Genomic DNA, 18,433 nt, shown 5'->3' with positions numbered 1-18,433 from the left:
CCACAAAATCCTCCTAATAACAAATCTAATAGTGACAATACCGGGACAGAGAGATAAACCAAGACAGAGGGATAGATAAGACTATAGATGTAGATAAAGATAGAGAGGGAGATCAGGATAGAGGGGCAACTCCGGACTGAAAGGCAGCTCCGGACAGAGAGACAGCTCTGGACTGATGGGCAGTTCTGGGTATCTAGCCTTTTCAGGCTGAAGGGCAGCTCATGGCTGACTGACGACTCACGACGCTCATGGCAGGCTGACGGCTCTCGACGCTCATGGCAGGCTGACGGCTCTCGACGCTCATGGCAGGCTGACGGCTCTCGACGCTCATGGCAGGCTGACGGCTCACGACGCTCATGGCGCTCTGACGGCTCTCGACGCTCATGGCGCTCTGACGGCTCTGGCTGCTCATGGCGCTCTGACGGCTCTGGCTGCTCATGGCTCTCTGACGGCTCTGGCTGCTCATGGCTCTCTGACGGCTCTGGCTGCTCATGGCTCGCTGGCGGCTCTGGCAGATCCTGTCTGGTTGGCGGCTCTGGCAGATCCTGTCTGGTTGGCGGCTCTGGCAGATCCTGTCTGGTTGGCGGCTCTGGCAGATCCTGTCTGGTTGGCTGCTCTGGCAGATCCTGTCTGGTTGGCGGCTCTGGCAGATCCTGTCTGGCTGACGGCTCTAGCGGCTCCTGTCTGGCTGATGGCTCTAGCGGCTCCTGTCTGGCTGACGGCTCTGTAGGCTCATGGCAGACGGGCGGCTTTGCAGGCTCATGGCAGACGGGCGGCTTTGCAGGCTCCTGGCAGACGGATGGCTCAGATGGCGCTGGGGAGACGGATGGCTCAGATGGCGCTGGGGAGACGGATGGCTCAGATGGCGCTGGGGAGACGGATGGCTCAGATGGCGCTGGGGAGACGGATGGCTCAGATGGCGCTGGTGAGACGGATGGCTCTGGCCGGATATGGCGCACTGTAGACCTGGTGCGTGGTGCCGGAACTGGAGGCACCGTGCTAATGATAAGCACCTTCCTACTAGTGCGGGGAGCAGGGACAGGGCACACTGTATCCTCAAAGCCTACTCTACCCCTGATGCGTGGTACCGGCACTGGTGACGCCGGGCTGAGGACAAGCACATCAGGATTAGTAGGGGGAGAATATATAGTGTGTACAGGGCTCTGGAGACGCACTGGTAGCTTAGTGCGTGGGGCCGGAACTGGAGGCACCGGGCTAGATGCACGCACTACAGGGAGAGTGCGTGGAGGAGGAACAGGGCTCTGGAAATGCACTGGTAGCCTAGTGCGTAATGTAGGCACTGTAGGTACTAGGCTGGGGCGGGGAGGTGGCGCTGGAAATACCGGACCGTGCAGGCGTACTGGCTCTCTTGAGCATTGAGCCTGCCCAACCTTACCTGGTTGAATGCTCCCGGTCGCCCTGCCAGTGCGGCGAGGTGGAATAGCCCGCACTGGGCTATGCAGGCGAACCGGGGAAACCATGCGTAAGGCAGGTGCCATGTATGCCGGCCCGAGGAGACGCACTGGAGACCAGACGCGTTGAGCCGGCCTCATGACACCTGGCTCAATGCCCAATCTAGCCCTACCAGTGCGGGGAGGTGGAATAACCCGCACTGGGCTATGCACACGTACAGGAGACACCGTGCGCTCTACTGCGTAACACGGTGTCTGCCCGTACTCCCGCTCTCCACGGTTAGCCTGGGAAGTGGGCGCAGGTCTCCTACCTGCCCTTGGCCCACAACCCCTTAGCCCCCCCCCAAGAAATTTTAGGGAATTACTCACGGGCTTTTCGGGCTTCCGTGCAAGACGCGTCCCCTCATAACTCCGGTTCTTTACTCCAGTAGCCTCTGCTCTCCTCAGTGCCTCCACCTGTTCCCATGGGAGGCGATCCCTTCCAGCCAGGATCTCCTCCCATGTGTAGCAACCTTTACCGTCCAATACATCGTCCCAAGTCCATTCCTCCTTCTTGCGCTGTCCCTTACTCCGTTTACCCCGCTGCTTGGCTCTGGATAGGTGGGTGGTTCTGTAATAGCTGTCGCTTTCCTCATCCTCAGATGAGGTGAGGAGAGAAGGATCTTCTGACCAAAATGCGGAGTCTGGGAAATATGCCATCTTTATTTTATAACGAACACCGATGACAACGAAAACAAACACTTTCAAAACTTACAAAATAACAAACGACGTAGAACGGAACCTGAACATAAACTCACATAACAAACGTAAACTCACGGACAGGAACGTTACATCGAAACACACGAACAGCCAAACAGTCCCGTAAGTGAAACACATCGACAACGACGAAGACATCACCCACAAACAAAAGTGAGAATGCCCTACCTAAATATGACTCTTAATTAGAGACAAACGCAAACCACCTGCCTCTAATCAAGAGCCATACCAGGCAAACCAAAAACAACATAGAAACAGATAACATAGAATGCCCACCCAACCTCACGTCCTGACCAACTAACACACAAAACTAACATAAATAGGTCAGGAACGTGACACAAACATAGGCCTATTCGGCTACATGCTGCTTTGCGATATCATTACCAATGGCAAATGCATCTATTTGGCCTACATTTGAATGTTTTTATTATAATTCCCATCCACCAAATACCCCCAAGTCCCCCAAAATAACAACATTAGCTTGCAATACAATTGATCAACCACTAGAAGTTGTGCGTCCACATGGTTTAAGCTTTGCGTGGAGAGACGTACATTTTGACCAACCTTTGCAAGACAACTGAGCCTCCGCGGCTCCCTATCTGCTCTGCTCTCTGCTGTCCCTAATTGAATTAGGGACAGCAGTTAATACACCCTAAATTCCCATTTGTTTCTGTAAACTAATTTGTGGTCGCCTCTGATACAGTCCCCCCCCCCCCCCCCCCCCCCCCCCCCCCCTCTGCAGGACTCCTTGTTTCTGCAGCCGAGTGCGAGACCGACAGAGGGGGGATGGAGGGAGGGGGAAAGTGAGGGGAGGGGGAGGGGGGGCGGGCGAGGGGAACGGAGGGTAGGGTTGATGAAAACAACAGATCGCTGCTACCCTAATCCTTTTGTGTATACGGTGTTAATCCAGCCGTAAAAGCCCGCTGCTTCCGCGCCTTGTACCCGAGCGCTCCCATCACACAAACAACTACCCTATGTCCTTATGGAAAGCAATGTCTGGATGTCTGTGTTTACAGTATGACTATCTGTAAACACAGCACTAGCGGCAGTAGCATCTCATAACAAACACACAAGAACACAACCTCAAACTCTAACTGTGCCTGTTTGTGTGTCCATTCGTCTGAGTTGCGCACCAGGGATGTGTAGCCTTAACATAGATTTCCTCTTTGCGTGTTTGTGCAGAGTGCGCTTTAACTAATGGGGGGGGGGTGAAGTTGTGTTTTGCAGATGGGTTTTGTTTTTTGGGTGCTTTCTGACATTTTCTCTATGTGCATTTGTTGTTTTTGTTCCATTTGTGCATACAGAGTTGTTGGTTTGTTTGGTATGGATGTATGAATGCATACATGTGAATGTAAGTCAGTGTATTCATTGTGTGCTGTGTTTTTGTGTGTATCCCAGGCTTGTTTACAAGCTGAACGAGAGAGGGGGGGGGGGGGGGGGTAGAGGGAGGGAGCGGTAGTGTGGTTGCCAGGGCAGGGGGGGGCTGTGTCTAAAGAGGACACACCCTGGCAGCAGCGGAGGCACCAATGCCCCTCCCACCCCCAACCCCCTCTACTCCAACCCACAATGCCAGGCAGCTGATTAGAGAGCTCTCCGTGGTGCTGAAAAGAGAAAAACACATTCAGACACACAGTGAGTGCAGTACGGCAATGAGAGAGAGAGAGAGGGAGAGCGAGAGAAAGAAAGTGAGAGAGAGAGAGCGAGCGAGCGAGAGAGAGAGAGGAAGGTAGAGTAGGCGTGTTCTTTGTGTTGTGATCCACACTTCTGAAGCCTGGACTCATCTGCTGTGGCTCAGGCTAGCAGAGAGGAGCTCTGTGTGGATGAGAGAGGCAGTGGAGGGATGCTCCGACTGAACACCCCCTGACACACACATACACACACCGCTCTTCTTTTCAACTACGGACACAAACTGCACCTGTGACACACACACACCTGGAAAGCGAGAGTTCATCGGACAGAAAAAGCCACGAAGAACAAGTCAACTTCGGCGTGTGAATTCATTCTGCAGAAAGTGGCTGCAAGTCAAGAGGAGTGTGTGCGAGGCTTGTTTGTGTCTGTCTGTTTGTCAGTGAGGATGTGTGTGTGATGCTGGTAGGGTCTGGTCCAGTGCTGCTGCCTCCTCCCGTGCTCTGTAGCATGTGCAGATGAGTGTGAAGCTGGCCCCTGGGTTGGAGTCTAGCATCGTTTGGACAGGGGGCTTGGGTCTCTCCGGCTACCCAGGGGAGGGAGCACTGGTCTGGGCATCCACTGGCCACTGCCCCGGCCCTGGAGGACTCCTCTGAGCAAGCCTTACTGTCGGGAGCGTACAATGGCTACTGGACTTCCCTGTGGATTTAAGTGGAATTCTGCACAGATGCTCCAGGATCTGTCCGAGTTGTTCAGCGGCTCGCACTGGACTCACCTGGAGAACACCGCATTGGCCCTCCTCAAGTCAGCAGGGACACAGCTCCACTGTAAGTATCACCACACACACACACACAAGAACACACACACACACACACACACACAAACACACACACACACACACACACACACACACACACACACACACACACACACACACACACACACACACACACACACACACACACACACACACACACACACACACACACACACACACACACACACACACACACACACACACACCTTCCCCTAACCTATCCAATGAAATCGCATTTGTCACCTATGCCTAATACAACAGAAAACCTTACCGTGAAGGTCTTACTTACAAGTCTTTAACCAACAATGCAGTTCAAGAAATAGAGTGAAGAAAATATTTACTAAATAAACAAAAGTTAAGAAATGTAATACAATTTTACACAAGAAAATGACATAACAATAACGAGGCTATTTACAGGTTAGTCGAGGTAATTTGTAAAGTGACTATGAATAGACAATAAACAGCGAGTAGCAGCAGTGTAAAAACAAGAGGGGGTCAATGTAAATAGTCTGGGTGGCCATTGATTAAATGTTCAGCAGTCTTATGGCTTGGGGGTAGAAGCTGTTAGGGAGCCTTTTGGTCCTAACTTGACGCTCCGGTACCGCTTGCCGTGCGTAAGCAGAGAGAACAGTCTATGACTTGGGTGACTGGAGTCTTTGAACATTTTTTGGGCCTTCCTCTGACACCGCCTAGTATATAGGTCCTGGATGTCAGAAAGCTTGGCCCCAGTGATGTACTGGGCCGTACACCCTACCCTCTGTCGCGCCTTACGGTGAGATGCCGAGCAGTTGCCATACCAGGCGCTGATGCAACTGGTCAGGATGCTCTTGATGGTGCAACTGTAGAACTTTTTGAGGATCTGGGGACCCATGCCAAATCTTTTCAGTTTCCTGAGGGGGAAAAGGCATTGTCGTGCCCTCTTCTCAACTGCCTTGGTGTGTTTGGACCATGATAGTTCATCAGTGATGTGGACACCAAGGAACTTGAAACTCTCGACCCACTCCACTTCAGCCCTGTCGATGTTAATGGGGGGTCAGTTCGGCCCTCCTTTTCCTGTAGTCAACGATCAGCTCCCTTGTCTTGCTCACATTGAGGGAGAGGTTGTTGTCCTGGCACCACACTGCTAGGTCTCTGACCTCCTCCCCATAGGCTGTCTCATTGTTGCCAGTGATCAGGTCTACCACTGTTGTGTCGTCAGCAAACAGTGCCATTGATTTCATAGGGTTCACCTTTGTTACCTGATCCTCTGTATGATGAGTGATGGTTTTCACTGAGCTGGCTGTGCAATCTTGACACCGCTCGAGAATATCCCCATACCCCCAGTGCCACCGTTGCCTAGATACGGACGCAGTGTGCCACTTTCGTTCCCGTTTTGAGAAAAGGCCATTTCGGATGACCAACTGTTGCAGTCAATGTCACCTAAGGAGAGGAGAGGATGGAGAGGGCAAGACAAAGTGAGGTATAGTGAGGGAAAGAGAGGATGTGGGTTAGGTTCGGAGCGGCAAAACTCCATTTTAAGAGAAAAGATTGAGTGATAAAATTGCACCCACGGGAGAGAGAGCTTCTTCAACAGATATAGCTGATCTAAAAGAGAGAAAAGATAAGAGAAAGAGGTGAAAGAAAGGGAAGAGATGAACTGTGCAGGACCATAGGAGGAGAAACAGGGCTGCAAGGTTTTACTAAAAAACAGTGTGATAAACAAGCTGATTCCAGCGCTGCACAGCGCTGCAGGCTTACAGGGATTACAGAGGCAGGCTTAATTCAGCTCCAGCAGTGTTTGAATCCTGCATAGCTCCCCCCCCCCCCCTCTCCTGTCACTGACAGAATTTTACCTCTGCACTGAACACATCCACTTTACATATCCATATCCATACTCTGTGCCTGTGCATCAATGATAAACTTCAACTATGAGATGCAATTCTGCAGCATCAACTGTAGCGCTCCAGCTACGAGCTAAAACACAGTACTGTAAATTAGGTCTGTCTCTCGTCTCTCTGTGACACTGATTCAAAACTGGGCCCTTTAAAAATGAGTAGTCTCTGGAGCAAACCGGAACAAACTGCCCCACATGCAGTTAAACTCACTAACCCCAATGTCGAGGTTATTCATGGACAGACAGAACAGACAGTAGAGGTATAGCGTGCCAGACAATTTTCTGGTCTTTCTAAGTTAGCCATGCCATCCATTTGGCTGCTCTCCAACCTCTCTGACTCACACACGGTCTCACATGCACACATGGGCAGACAGACAGTCTCACATGCACACATGGGCAGACAGACAGTCTCACATGCACACATGGGCAGACAGACAGTCTCACATGCACACATGGGCAGACAGACAGTCTCACACACACACACACACACACACACACACACACACACACACACACACACACACACACACACACACACACACACACACACACACACACACACACACACACACACACACACACAGTCTCACGCACACACACCCACGCACACACACACACGCAGACACATGCATATGTGCTCATACACGGTCACACACAAACACACACACACTGTCCCCCAGGTCCCCTCCCCCCACTCCACACACAGTCCACTCAGTGCCGCTCACACGTAAACAGCATGAGTCTCTTAGGCTTATCTGAAAACATTGACCTACATAAAAGTGTGCGTTGTCTTCTCTTCTGCTACAGACTCCTGCGGGATGCACTGTGCTGTTGCACACACACATACCGGTATACACACATTCCCTCTCAAACAGCATCTATGCACAGTGTACACTCTGCATCTACGCACACATTGAATCGCACACCACATCATTAGATGCTCAATGGTGTGTTTGGATGTGGCTGCAAACAGTGCTGTATTCACCGTCCCTTCTTCTCATTTGAGCGAAAGCAAAGGGATAACAGTCGAGCAGACGTCAGGGAAGAGTCTTTTTTTTCAATGGAGCATCCTCCTTCACGCAGCTCGCCTGTGACGCACAACTGTTTGTGGAGGAATCTTATAAAGAATAATCTGGTGGAGAAGCAGGCAAAAGCACAAGCCAGATTATTTGATCAGGAATCGCAGCAGTTCTACGTGTAAATCCAGCACAAACCACAGCAATGCACATGAATGCATCCAGTAACATAATGCCTGATATTCTGTATGCACAGCACATGACGTTGAAGGACTTCTCAGTACTGTATGTTGCTTCATCCTAAGCCTAAGGCTACTGTCATTCGGTTTTGTGTCATTTGGTTTCCTTCTTTCATCCGTAAGTTCTTGATCCATTGAAGCCATTTATCAGAGCGACTAGATTGTAGGGCCCCTTCAGAGTTGTGCGTTTGTACTATACGTTTCCCATGCTCCGGGGGGGAACATGATGAAACTTGTGGTCGCAGCCATGACGCAACTGTTACCACTAATACTAACAACCCTTTATAAGCAAAAAAACCCCGCCCATACACAGCCACCAGCCACCGTAAACGTCACTGAGCCACTATGCCATATATGTCATTAACACTACGCTATGTTCCTCTCGTAGAAGGCTGCCGGATCGCTTGCGAAGAATGATGAGCTCCAAAGAGGAAGAAACTCTGAGATTTCTCCAGTATGTTGAAGATAGCGGACTAAGAGCCTACAGCGGGCTGGTCTCTCAGAACCTGGATCACGCCAGGAATGAGAGGAACAGGATTTACCTACAGGAGAAAAACGACAAGAAGAGAAAACAGGAGGAAGCCATAAAGAGGTAGGAGGCTTAAAATGTGTTCGTACACCTACAGCACACTCCTTCCAAAACCTGGGCCGCAGACCTTTGAGAAATAATACACATGCACAGGCACGTCATGCTTGTCTATAGATGTGAGATGTCACACCATACTAGTGTGAGGACTTAACATTACATGTAACAAAGCATCAAAGACCATCGTGCATCTTTATAATACACCTCAAAACACACACACACACACACGGACACACACACACCGCATGCTTGTCCAGTTATATATAGATTCACTTCTACATGACATGCTTGTAAAGTCACAGGCTTAAGTTGTTGCACTGTGCTGCCGATGCCACGGACCTCTTACAGTTACAGCTAACCCAAGCCTCCAAGACAATGAAGCAGGCCCAAACCACCCCTTATGGCACCTTGTCCAATCTTTCAAGGCCTTCGGAATTCCATTTCCTTAAGCTGGGTGTACACAATGTGATCTTGGCCCCGAAGTTTTTGAGATCGGAGACAAAATCCCCATGTCGTCGCCCAATCGGGGCGAGCGGCCGCCGCCGACACTCGTTTAATGCGAACGAGTCAGAGACACAATCTGAGGGCTTTGACCCGTCTTTGAGCAGTCTCAGACGTCCCAATATTTGGAAACATGTTCGAATTTATCTGCACGAAATCCGCAATGCTCTTGTCGTGTGAGACGTGCAACGGCAGGACTTGAGAACTGCGATCGGCAGTAGCCAGTGCGATGATGACGTTGTTCCGCATCACCCAGAATGTGTACACTCGAGCAGGGGAAATGACTCTGACGAGCTCTTAACCACACAATGTTATTACATTCAAAATGTATTGGCTAGATATTTCAACGCTGTATCGCAAGCGTGAATGTCAGACTGAAAACGGTTATGAGGCTGCTTTGAGCCACAGCTCGTTCGAGCTATCTAAACACTTCCTTGTTTTACTGAGACAGCGCGGTATCGAGAGTCCTCACCACAAAGGGAATAATCTTATAGTGTGTGGCCCACGTCTGCGCCACATCGTTTAGTGTGCACGGTGCACGCCACTACGTCGGCGATACAAAAACACAACAGGGGAGACGGGAGCTTAATGTGAGAGGCTCAGCGATGTTAGGATTGTAAAAGTTCCGCCCGGCGCTGTGGTGTGCCATTCTGATTTGGAGCAATGGCTTGTCCTGCGTTGGTCAACACTGTTGAGTTTCAATACACAACAGAGAGGAAAGGATGTGTGTACTGTATGCGGTGTGTGTGTGTGTGTGTGTGTGTGTGTGTGTGTGTGTGTGTGTGTGTGTGTGTGTGTGTGTGTGTGTGTGTGTGTGTGTGTGTGTGTGTGTGTGTGTGTGTGTGTGTGTGTGTGTGTGTGTGTGTGTGTGTGAGTTTTGAGTGTGTAACATGGCCTCAGTCCCTTCTTTTAAGAGCTCACAGTGTGTGTGTGTCCCTTAAGCCATTGCATATTGCTATACTTTGGGGTGCCAGTGTGTCGGTGCGGGCCTCTCTACGGAGTAGAGTTAATTTATCATTTACTGACTTATTTGGGACTTGTCCTTGGCTAGAGGTCGTCCCTGCCTGCTCCACTTGATGGAGAGTAGTTTTAAGGTAGCCTGGTCTCAGATCTGTTTGTGCCGTACAGCCAACCCTTATGGTCAATGTTTGGCATGGCAACAACAATAGGACTTGGCAAGACGGCAGAAACAGATGACAACAACCATAGGAGCACAAACAGATCTGGGACCAGGCTAGATTTAGGGAGATTGTGATCATAAAATTGATGGATGAGCCCACGTTCACTATTGGACATAAATGCACAAGTGTGTGATTGGTTTAAGGTTGTTTTTAACGTAGGGTCTATCAACAGAACTATAGGCTATATTTGTTAGCTGGCTAATGATGGAAGAGTTTGGGCCAAGATTGGGCCAAAACTCAAAACCAGTCATATATACTGTACATAATATTATTTACTAACCTAGAGTTTGTAATCTCAGTCGTCCGATACAGTGGTTACAAACACTCCTACAAAGCATTGGAATTTGCATTGGAATAGTCAGTAGTGTCTTGCAAATGTTTGCGTCCTCTTTCACCCTCTGTCCAGGTGAAAGTGAGGCAGAGGAGACTGGTTGTCCTTACTTGGGGCTATGTTAGCGGCACCACGTGGTGTCCGGGAGCTGAGCGAATAGGAAGTGGCTGCACGACGTGGGCAGCACGTGGAGACGGCGTGCTTTGGTTGTGTGTGAACAAGTAGGCGGTTCGCCCATAAAAGATGACAGCAGGTGGATAGAGAGGCGTCGGGTTGTGTGCGCTTTCCAATGCTACTTGTTAACAGTGGTAGCAGAGTTCCTCGACAGATTCTCATTCTGCAAGTGTTTGCAACCATTTTCTAGGTCTAGGAAATGTGTTGCAATTCTGAACAGTCATCACTATTTAAGCCTTGTATGGCATTGATTGCTTTCACCTGTTAAGCTCTGCACATGTTGTAGAGAGTGTCGAGTATGTGCAGTATATGTGCAGCTTTGGCCATTTAGTGTCTTCTTCTGATAGTAAATCTGACATCAACTACAGTTGACTCCTAATATTATAGTAGGTGCCAGCAGTGTAACTTTTTTCCATTCATTAACTGTATATGTTCTCTGCACTTGCAATGTTTCTATGCACAACGGCGTTTACATGAGTAGCGTTCATGAGCAAGTTCTATTTGAGAAACCAATAGTGCGTGTTTTAAAGCACAAAGTCCTAGGTCCTCCAGTCGTATGACGAAACCTTCTGTGGAGTGCACAAGAAACTCATAGAACTTCTCACTTAAACACATTGCAGCAAAAGTTACCTGGCACGCCGACAGCGAGTCTGAAGTCATCCTAACTTTGTACCCATTCCAAGGGAGGTGCTGCCTTGAGGAAAGTGCTATCTAGTGTCCTGATATCTCTCTATCTGTCTCTCAGCTGTTGTCAATGTAAAATATTAATACACAGTAGCTAGAGGAAGAGTATAAAAAAATTGCTGGATTTTTGACGAGGCCTATAAGTAGGTCAATGAGACGACCCATTTTTACAGTAACTGATGGAGGGAGAGAGAGAAGCAAAAATAATGAGAGATCGAGAGGGGGAGAAAGAGAGAGATACGAGAGAGAATGGGAGAGAGAGAACGAGGGAGAACGGGAGAGAGAGCGAGAGAGAGAGACAGAGGAGAGGGAGGGGGAGAGAAAAGAAACCTGTTAGAAAGAGATTAAGTGTGGAGAGCTCGCTAGCAGGAGATGTGTTCTGCCTGGTGACAGCTGGAACAGCCGCAGGCCAATCAGATCACCAAGTTGGTTTGAGTGAGGAGGGTCTTCCTGCCTACAATGCCATCTCACTTGTGTTTCCATTGTATCTGAAGGAATAGTTATTCACACACACACAGGGATATACACACACAGGGTTGTTGTCGGGCAGTTCTGGTTCTATGTCTACTTGTGTCTCTATGTGACTTGGAATGTGCAATATGTCACCAACAAACAAAATAATTGGGTTTATGTGTGAGATTCATTGTAAGGGAAAAAAAGTCTGTCCATAACACTCAGTGTGTGTTGTCACACACGCACACACGTGCGCATGCATGCACACACACACACACACACACACACACACACACAGATTGATATGCACGGCAAACCTCACACACAAACTTAGTTCTGTTATTTTATTGGTGTCTTATCGTGCATTCAATGTCACATAGACTCAAGTAGCCTACTGACACAGAGCCAGAACTGCCCGACGACAACCCTTCATCCAACTGTTCCATGTCCACCTGTGGTCTAAGTTCCAGCCAATCACTGGGCAAGGCAAAGATCCTATAAATAACACACACATACACTCCACCAGTTACACACCTGGTACATACACAGTTCTGTATGTGTTTATGTTCATGAGTGCTTTCCTGCAGACGCCTGTGTGTGAGCGAGCAGAGCTTAATTATTATTACGTATGATTATGATGACATTATTATTGTCATTTCTGCAGAGTATATGAATTAAGTACCACCATGTTATAGTGAAGCCATATTTCCACATTGTGTGGATAACGTTTTTCTAATTCTAATGAAGTAACAAATGGTTATGAAAAAGGATAATGTGACGACATTATTATAATAATTTCTGCAGCGTTTATGAGTTCAAAGCAAAAGCTACAACTCGTTACTTGATTTACTACACTGAAAACAATGAAGGTTCTTAAAGGGTTCTTCCTCAGCTGGTAAGGTTCCTTGGGGAACTCTTGGCCGAGAAAGAACCTTTGAGTTAAGTGGAGGGTTCTTGATGGGACATCTACAGTTCTTCTGAATTCTTAAAGGTTCTTGAAACAGATGGAAGCCTGCAGATGTGTACCTTTCATAGCATACAGCAAATTGGCCAGTATTAACTAGTGTTGATTTTTCTGTGTGACATTTTTTTGTGTTGATTCAGGAGTTAAATTAACACCGTAAAGAGTTAAATTAACACTCAGTGGTGTAAAATAACCCCAGTGTTGGTGACGATAACCAAAGTTGAACCAAAACCATGCCCATCGTCATCATATTTCCCAGCATGCTCTACTGCAGGTGTATTTTAAGAATTGTTTGTTTCAATATCTATGTTTTTGCATGTACACGATTGATTAATTAATCGTATTCTACTCAAATATAAATAACATACATTTTTGTAAACTAATTCAATCTGTTACTATGGACTGAGGCTATTGCACCCATTACTGAAATGATTGTTCCACTTTATATCATCTCATATCTTAGTCTTCCTAACCATGGCAGTCGTTCTAAAAGCAAATTCTGGCTGTCCCCGCTCTTCCTGGATTCCAATAGGAATTACACATCACTTTGCAAGACAGCGTAATGTGACTTTCAGGCCTGATGTGGCCTGTAAACCATGAGTTTCAGGCCACTGTATTAGGGTAAAACTAGGGTCTCAAAATAAGCCTTATGAATTATGCTGTGTTAAAAAATAAATGTTTAATGATAACACATTCACTTAGGATTTCACATGGTGAAGGCCACAGGACTGAAAATGTATGAACGCAACAACCATGTCTCTGTCACTAGCAAACACAGTCATTGGTGGTACTGGTAACTCAAAAATGTACTTGAAAGGCACCATGAGAAATATGCAAATTCATCTCAACAATAAGGTGTTAAGTGTGTGTGGTTCTTCAAAGGACCATCCCATTTAAGGTTCTTCAGAGAGCCTAAAATGGTTCCCTTTTGGCAGGGCTGCCCAACCCTCTTCCAGAAGATCTACCGTCCTGTGGGTTTTCAGTCCAACCCTAATTGAACACACCTGATTCTACTAATTAGCTGCTCAACAAGACCTTAACTAGCTGAATCAGATATGCTAAATGAGGGTTGGACTGAAAACCTACAGGACAGTAGATCTCCAGGAAGAGGGTTGGGCAGCCCTGCCTTATGGCATCGCCCTGAAGAACCTTATTTGGTTTCAACTTGAACCTTTATTTTTAACAGTGTACATGGGGGAAAAAAATAACTCCTGCCATTCAGATACCATGGTTAGTGTGTTTATGGTCAAAAAAGAATAGGGAAGTACTAAAGAGAGTGTTTGAAACAGGCACTGTCTTCTAGGCTACGTAACATCAGCTGGTGCCAAGCTCCTCTGGGCACAAGGCATGACCAGGAATACACACTGAGAGCTGTGTGATTTTTTTCCCTCCCTGGTCTTGAAAATGCCGGCTCAATGCTACCTCCATCATGAGCGTGACTGGCACGGTCCACCGCAATGATTCATAACCTGAGGTCCTGGAACCCTCAGGTGGTGTGTGATAGGTCTGATAGTTGGAGGAGGAGGGTAGGTCTCATATAGCTGTACACAAGGGAGGTCTACAGGTTCAAGGAAAGAGTCCCCCATTTTGAATGCTACATCTCTGAGCGATGTTCTATCGATTCCTGGGGTCATTTCATGTCTTCGTGTGTATCTGAGCTATTGCCGTTCAAGCATGCAGAAATTCGCAATGACATAGCATTGCGATAAAGCTGCTCTCACTAGACTGGAAGTTAATAAGGAATACGACTTTTAGATTACTAAAACGTCTGTCATACATGTCAGATTTCAATACTGGCTGATGTCATAACGCAGGAGCCATTTCTAATATTTTTCCAAAATTCCTACCTTGAGAAATGTGTAATTTAACAATGGGTCCTCCACATGTCTCCTATTTGTCTGCCTCTTCAGTCCAGGGTGCATTGCATGGTGCCATTGCAAGGCCATTGCAAATGTCAGACTCTGCGAGGCACACCGATCTGTAGATTGAACATGGTGAGATTGTAGACTCCTACATTTATAGTGCTGTTTGTTTAGGCGATTTTACAGCTAACTAGCTACTTCACAAGCTGATATTGACTTTGGTATTGTTGTGTGTAGCTACATTTGCTAGCTAGCTACCTAGCTTGCTAGCCTGCCAGCCCATTGAGAGAGCATTGCGCGTGTTGTAGTCGACTAGATCTGAAACAGTTTTCCACAACGATTTTCAGATGTTGCATACAATCTTAGTATTTCAATAAAATTAAACATTTGTTAATAAAAAAATATTTTTCTCACAATATTAGTGTTATTTAACACTGTGAATTTTAGGAATGAATGGTTTTGGGTGGATTTTTCCTTTAATAACTACAGATGGAAGTTTAGGACGTGGGAGTTGTAGTCTCTCATGTGTTCGTTTGTTGTGCGGAGCTGGACAGCAGCAGGCTTTGTGTCTGGTTTCCGTGGGTACCCTGTTGCTAGGCAAAGTTAAGCCCCTGACCAATGAACCCAGCCCTGCAAGCTCCTGCTGCTCAGCAGCTGGCTTGGAGTCAGTGGGAGTCAGCAAAGTCACACACACATAAAGCGCAAACATCCACCCACCCCCGCCCATGCATGTATTCAAGCATTTGTATGCACACAATGCCACTTAATGTCACAATAATCTTCCAACTTTGTATTTTGACTGACGCATTGACTTAATGTATGGATAAACTATTGGACTTAATTTCCACTATGTGGGCTAAACCACTAAAAGATACCAAAAACAGAAAAGGTTTTAGGTTGGTTTTCCTATAACTAACTGATTCAGTGCAGATGATCGATTCCCCTCAATGACAATAACTGGACAAAAAACGGTTTAAAATACTAATATATCAACATCACTGTTTCTGTCCAATTGGTCTTGATGGGACATTCATTCTATATTGTCCAAAACAATTTGGAAAGTTGATCATTACAATTTTCGAACTTTTTCAAAGAGGCACTCTGCAACTGGAGTACTGTCTCCACCAGGGTTGCATTACATGCGGTTCAACTCTCATCCACGGACATTGTGAAAACTCTGCATCGGTGCAACGAGGTGTTTGAGTTGTAGTTGAGCACCAACAGAGAAAGATGCATGAGTAGGGAGGTACGTATTTAACACAGCGGAGGATGCACAGCAGTTTGAATGGCCACCGTGTGAGTGGGTGTGTGCATGTGCAAAAAAAGTTCTCTAGTTTTGTGGTTGGAGAGAGAATAATTGTTAGGCTATTTGTTTTTGTTGTGTTCAATTGACTTACAGGTATTTACTCTGATTTTTAAAAAATGAATTCAAGGTGTTGACCATATACTGTACCACAATCAACACATTTTCGTATCTGACAATATCTGATGATATAGGGCTATAATAATTAAGACCAAAACCAATATTCAGAGGCCATAACTAGACTACTTCCTATTTTTGTCCGCCTCATCATCTCCAAACTTTATTTAAACTTTCGCCGTGATATATTCTGTTTGCTGGTGACCTTCTAAATAAATAGAAATAGTACTAGAAATGAAGCTAAAGTCCCCACCATCTGGCAGTAAGAGAGTCAGAAATCAACTCTACAGTCCTGTGACTGTTAAAGCCCCATCCTGCCACATGAACCACTCCATTCAGGCTAATCATCCATGTTTTTAAAGAGGGATCGATGGTGGCTGGAGTGGGGAGACTTCCATTGTGTCATTGTGTCTCTGCGGCTGGGAGCGCCGAGCTAACCATGCCCAGGGTTAAACACAAATCAATGGCTACCCACAGAGAGATTCTCTCGGCTGAGTGGCACTAATGTGGCTCTCATTGTTGACGCTCGCATCATTTGAGCACTCACACAGAGAGTAGGGCAAGCGGAAACACACACACGTGCACAAACAAACATCGAAGTAGACCTCTGTGTGCTATTTGTGGTTCTAGTTCTTGTGAAAGGGCAGACCTCCAGAGGTGAGGGAAGGACTGATGTATCGGGGATGTTTTCAGTTTTCTAATTATCTTTATAGATTCATCTTTGTCACAGTAACTTACTACAACTGTTTGAATGAAAGATTGATCGATTTATTGTTTATCATTTCTGGATCAATCATTTTGGATTTGAAAGCAATACATTTCGTCTTTATAGTGCTCAGTGTGGTTTCATTTGCTTGTTTTTCCATCCATAATAAATTGTTTCTATGTCGAATGGGAAGATATTTCTACGTACCGTTGTGCGTTATGACACGAACACCTATACTATCAGATTCCAGATCAGTCGTCATGTATCATAACATAAACCTCTCTCTCTCTCTCTCTCTCTCTCTCTCTCTCCCTCAGGACGGGCGAAGAGGTGGTGACTGAGGGGAAGCTCCTGCGCATGGGCTCCATGACAATGCCACCCCCCCCGGAGCGCATGCCCGTGCCCCCCTATCTTGCTTGCGGGCCGGGCTTCGCTGTGCGCTCCCAGTCCCTACACTCGGTGGGTGGGGGCAGTAATGGCGGTGGGGAGGAGGAAGTGGGCAGCCCCACGTCCCGCAAGCAGCCCCCACCCAAACCCAGGAGGGACCCGGCTACCAAGTTGAGCATTTCCTCTGAGACAGTGGACCACAGCCCCACCTTGGTCTGTAGGGGCTGCAGGGCCAATCCGGACAGTTGTGATGGTAAGTATGGAATGGCACGGCTAGCTAAGCAAACTACCTAGCTATAGCCTGTAATTCAACGTAGCTAAGGCAACATGGGCTTAGTACACAACTATGAAAAAATACTACCCAACACGCAACTACACAAACACACAAGACCTGAGAAACACTCTGAGAAACACTACAATACGCACTGAGTGGTTTAAGTCTGACAGCACTGTACAGCATTCCTGTCTGACTTTACCTAACAACAACACAATTTGGCCCACACTCCGTAAACAAATGACCGTCCGCTGCAGTGGGATTGAATGAGCCCTTTACAAGCCAGAGTGCAGTGAGTGTACATGAGGTTGAGTGTAGCAACGCGGATGAACATTGGCTGCCGGTGAGTGAGGCTCTGCTTGGCCATTCAATCTCACTGCTCCTGATGGTCGTGAATGGGGTTTACGTAGGCCCAGTCGGACAATTTGTCCCACTATTATTGGATGGCGGATGTGCGTGCAGGCTTTCTTATCATCATACTTTTTCCTCCCCTCATGGACATGTTGCAGTATTAGATCCCCCCCCCCCCGCTTGTGGTTTCACCACAGGAGGCTGCTGAGGGGTGAACGACTCCTAATAATGTCCGAAACGGAAACCATGTGTTTGATATATTTGGTACCGTTCAACCTATTCCGCTCCAGTCGTTAAGACGAGCACGTCCTCCCCAACTAAGGTGTCACCAACCTCCTGTGGATTTCACAGCAACACAAACCCGACTCTACTAACTCATTCAGGCTTGAGGAGGTTGGAAGGGTGCGTGCAAAGTGACCGGTCTCATTTTTGATGCGCTGTCGAAAGCTAACCGCTTGGAAAATGCCTCCCCGCAGCACGTGCAACCTACAGTGTCTGTGTTCTACAGTGTCTGTGCAACCTACAGTGTCTGCGTTCTACAGTGTCTGCGTTCTACAGTGTCTGCGTTCTACAGTGTCTGCGTTCTACAGTGTCTGTGCAACCTACAGTGTCTGCGTTCTACAGTGTCTGTGCAACCTACAGTGTCTGCGTTCTACAGTGTCTGTGTTCTACAGTGTCTGTGTTCTACTGTGTCTGCTCATCCGTTTTCTCCTTAAAGCCCACAAAGATCCAGTTTACATTTTGCAAGAGAATGTGCTCCGAGAATGGGTCACATCCGGAGAGATCTGAATTTGATGTCCTGGTGTGACTCGTTAAGCCT

The 18,433-nt window shown here is 47.4% G+C and overlaps 1 protein-coding gene across 2 annotated transcripts in view; it reads left to right on the top strand.

Annotated features, from left to right (window-relative positions):
- The first annotated feature begins 3,728 nt into the window (after window positions 1-3,728).
- Window positions 3,729-18,433, top strand: part of nyap2b (neuronal tyrosine-phosphorylated phosphoinositide-3-kinase adaptor 2b) — a 29,982-nt gene continuing 15,277 nt past the window's right edge. The window contains exons 1-3 of one of the 2 annotated variants that reach the window (XM_055867533.1): window positions 3,729-4,621; window positions 8,128-8,331; window positions 16,919-17,241. In XM_055867533.1, coding sequence (XP_055723508.1) covers window positions 8,153-8,331; window positions 16,919-17,241 — 502 coding nt within the window. In that variant the 5' untranslated portion in view covers window positions 3,729-4,621; window positions 8,128-8,152. The remainder of the gene's footprint in view (window positions 4,622-8,127; window positions 8,332-16,918; window positions 17,242-18,433) is intronic. The other variant, XM_055867534.1, reaches the window with a different exon arrangement.

Source organism: Salvelinus fontinalis, chromosome 17, assembly GCF_029448725.1.
Source record: "Salvelinus fontinalis isolate EN_2023a chromosome 17, ASM2944872v1, whole genome shotgun sequence".
NCBI lineage: Eukaryota > Metazoa > Chordata > Actinopteri > Salmoniformes > Salmonidae > Salvelinus > Salvelinus fontinalis.
This window is presented reverse-complemented; position numbering and strand designations above follow the sequence as displayed.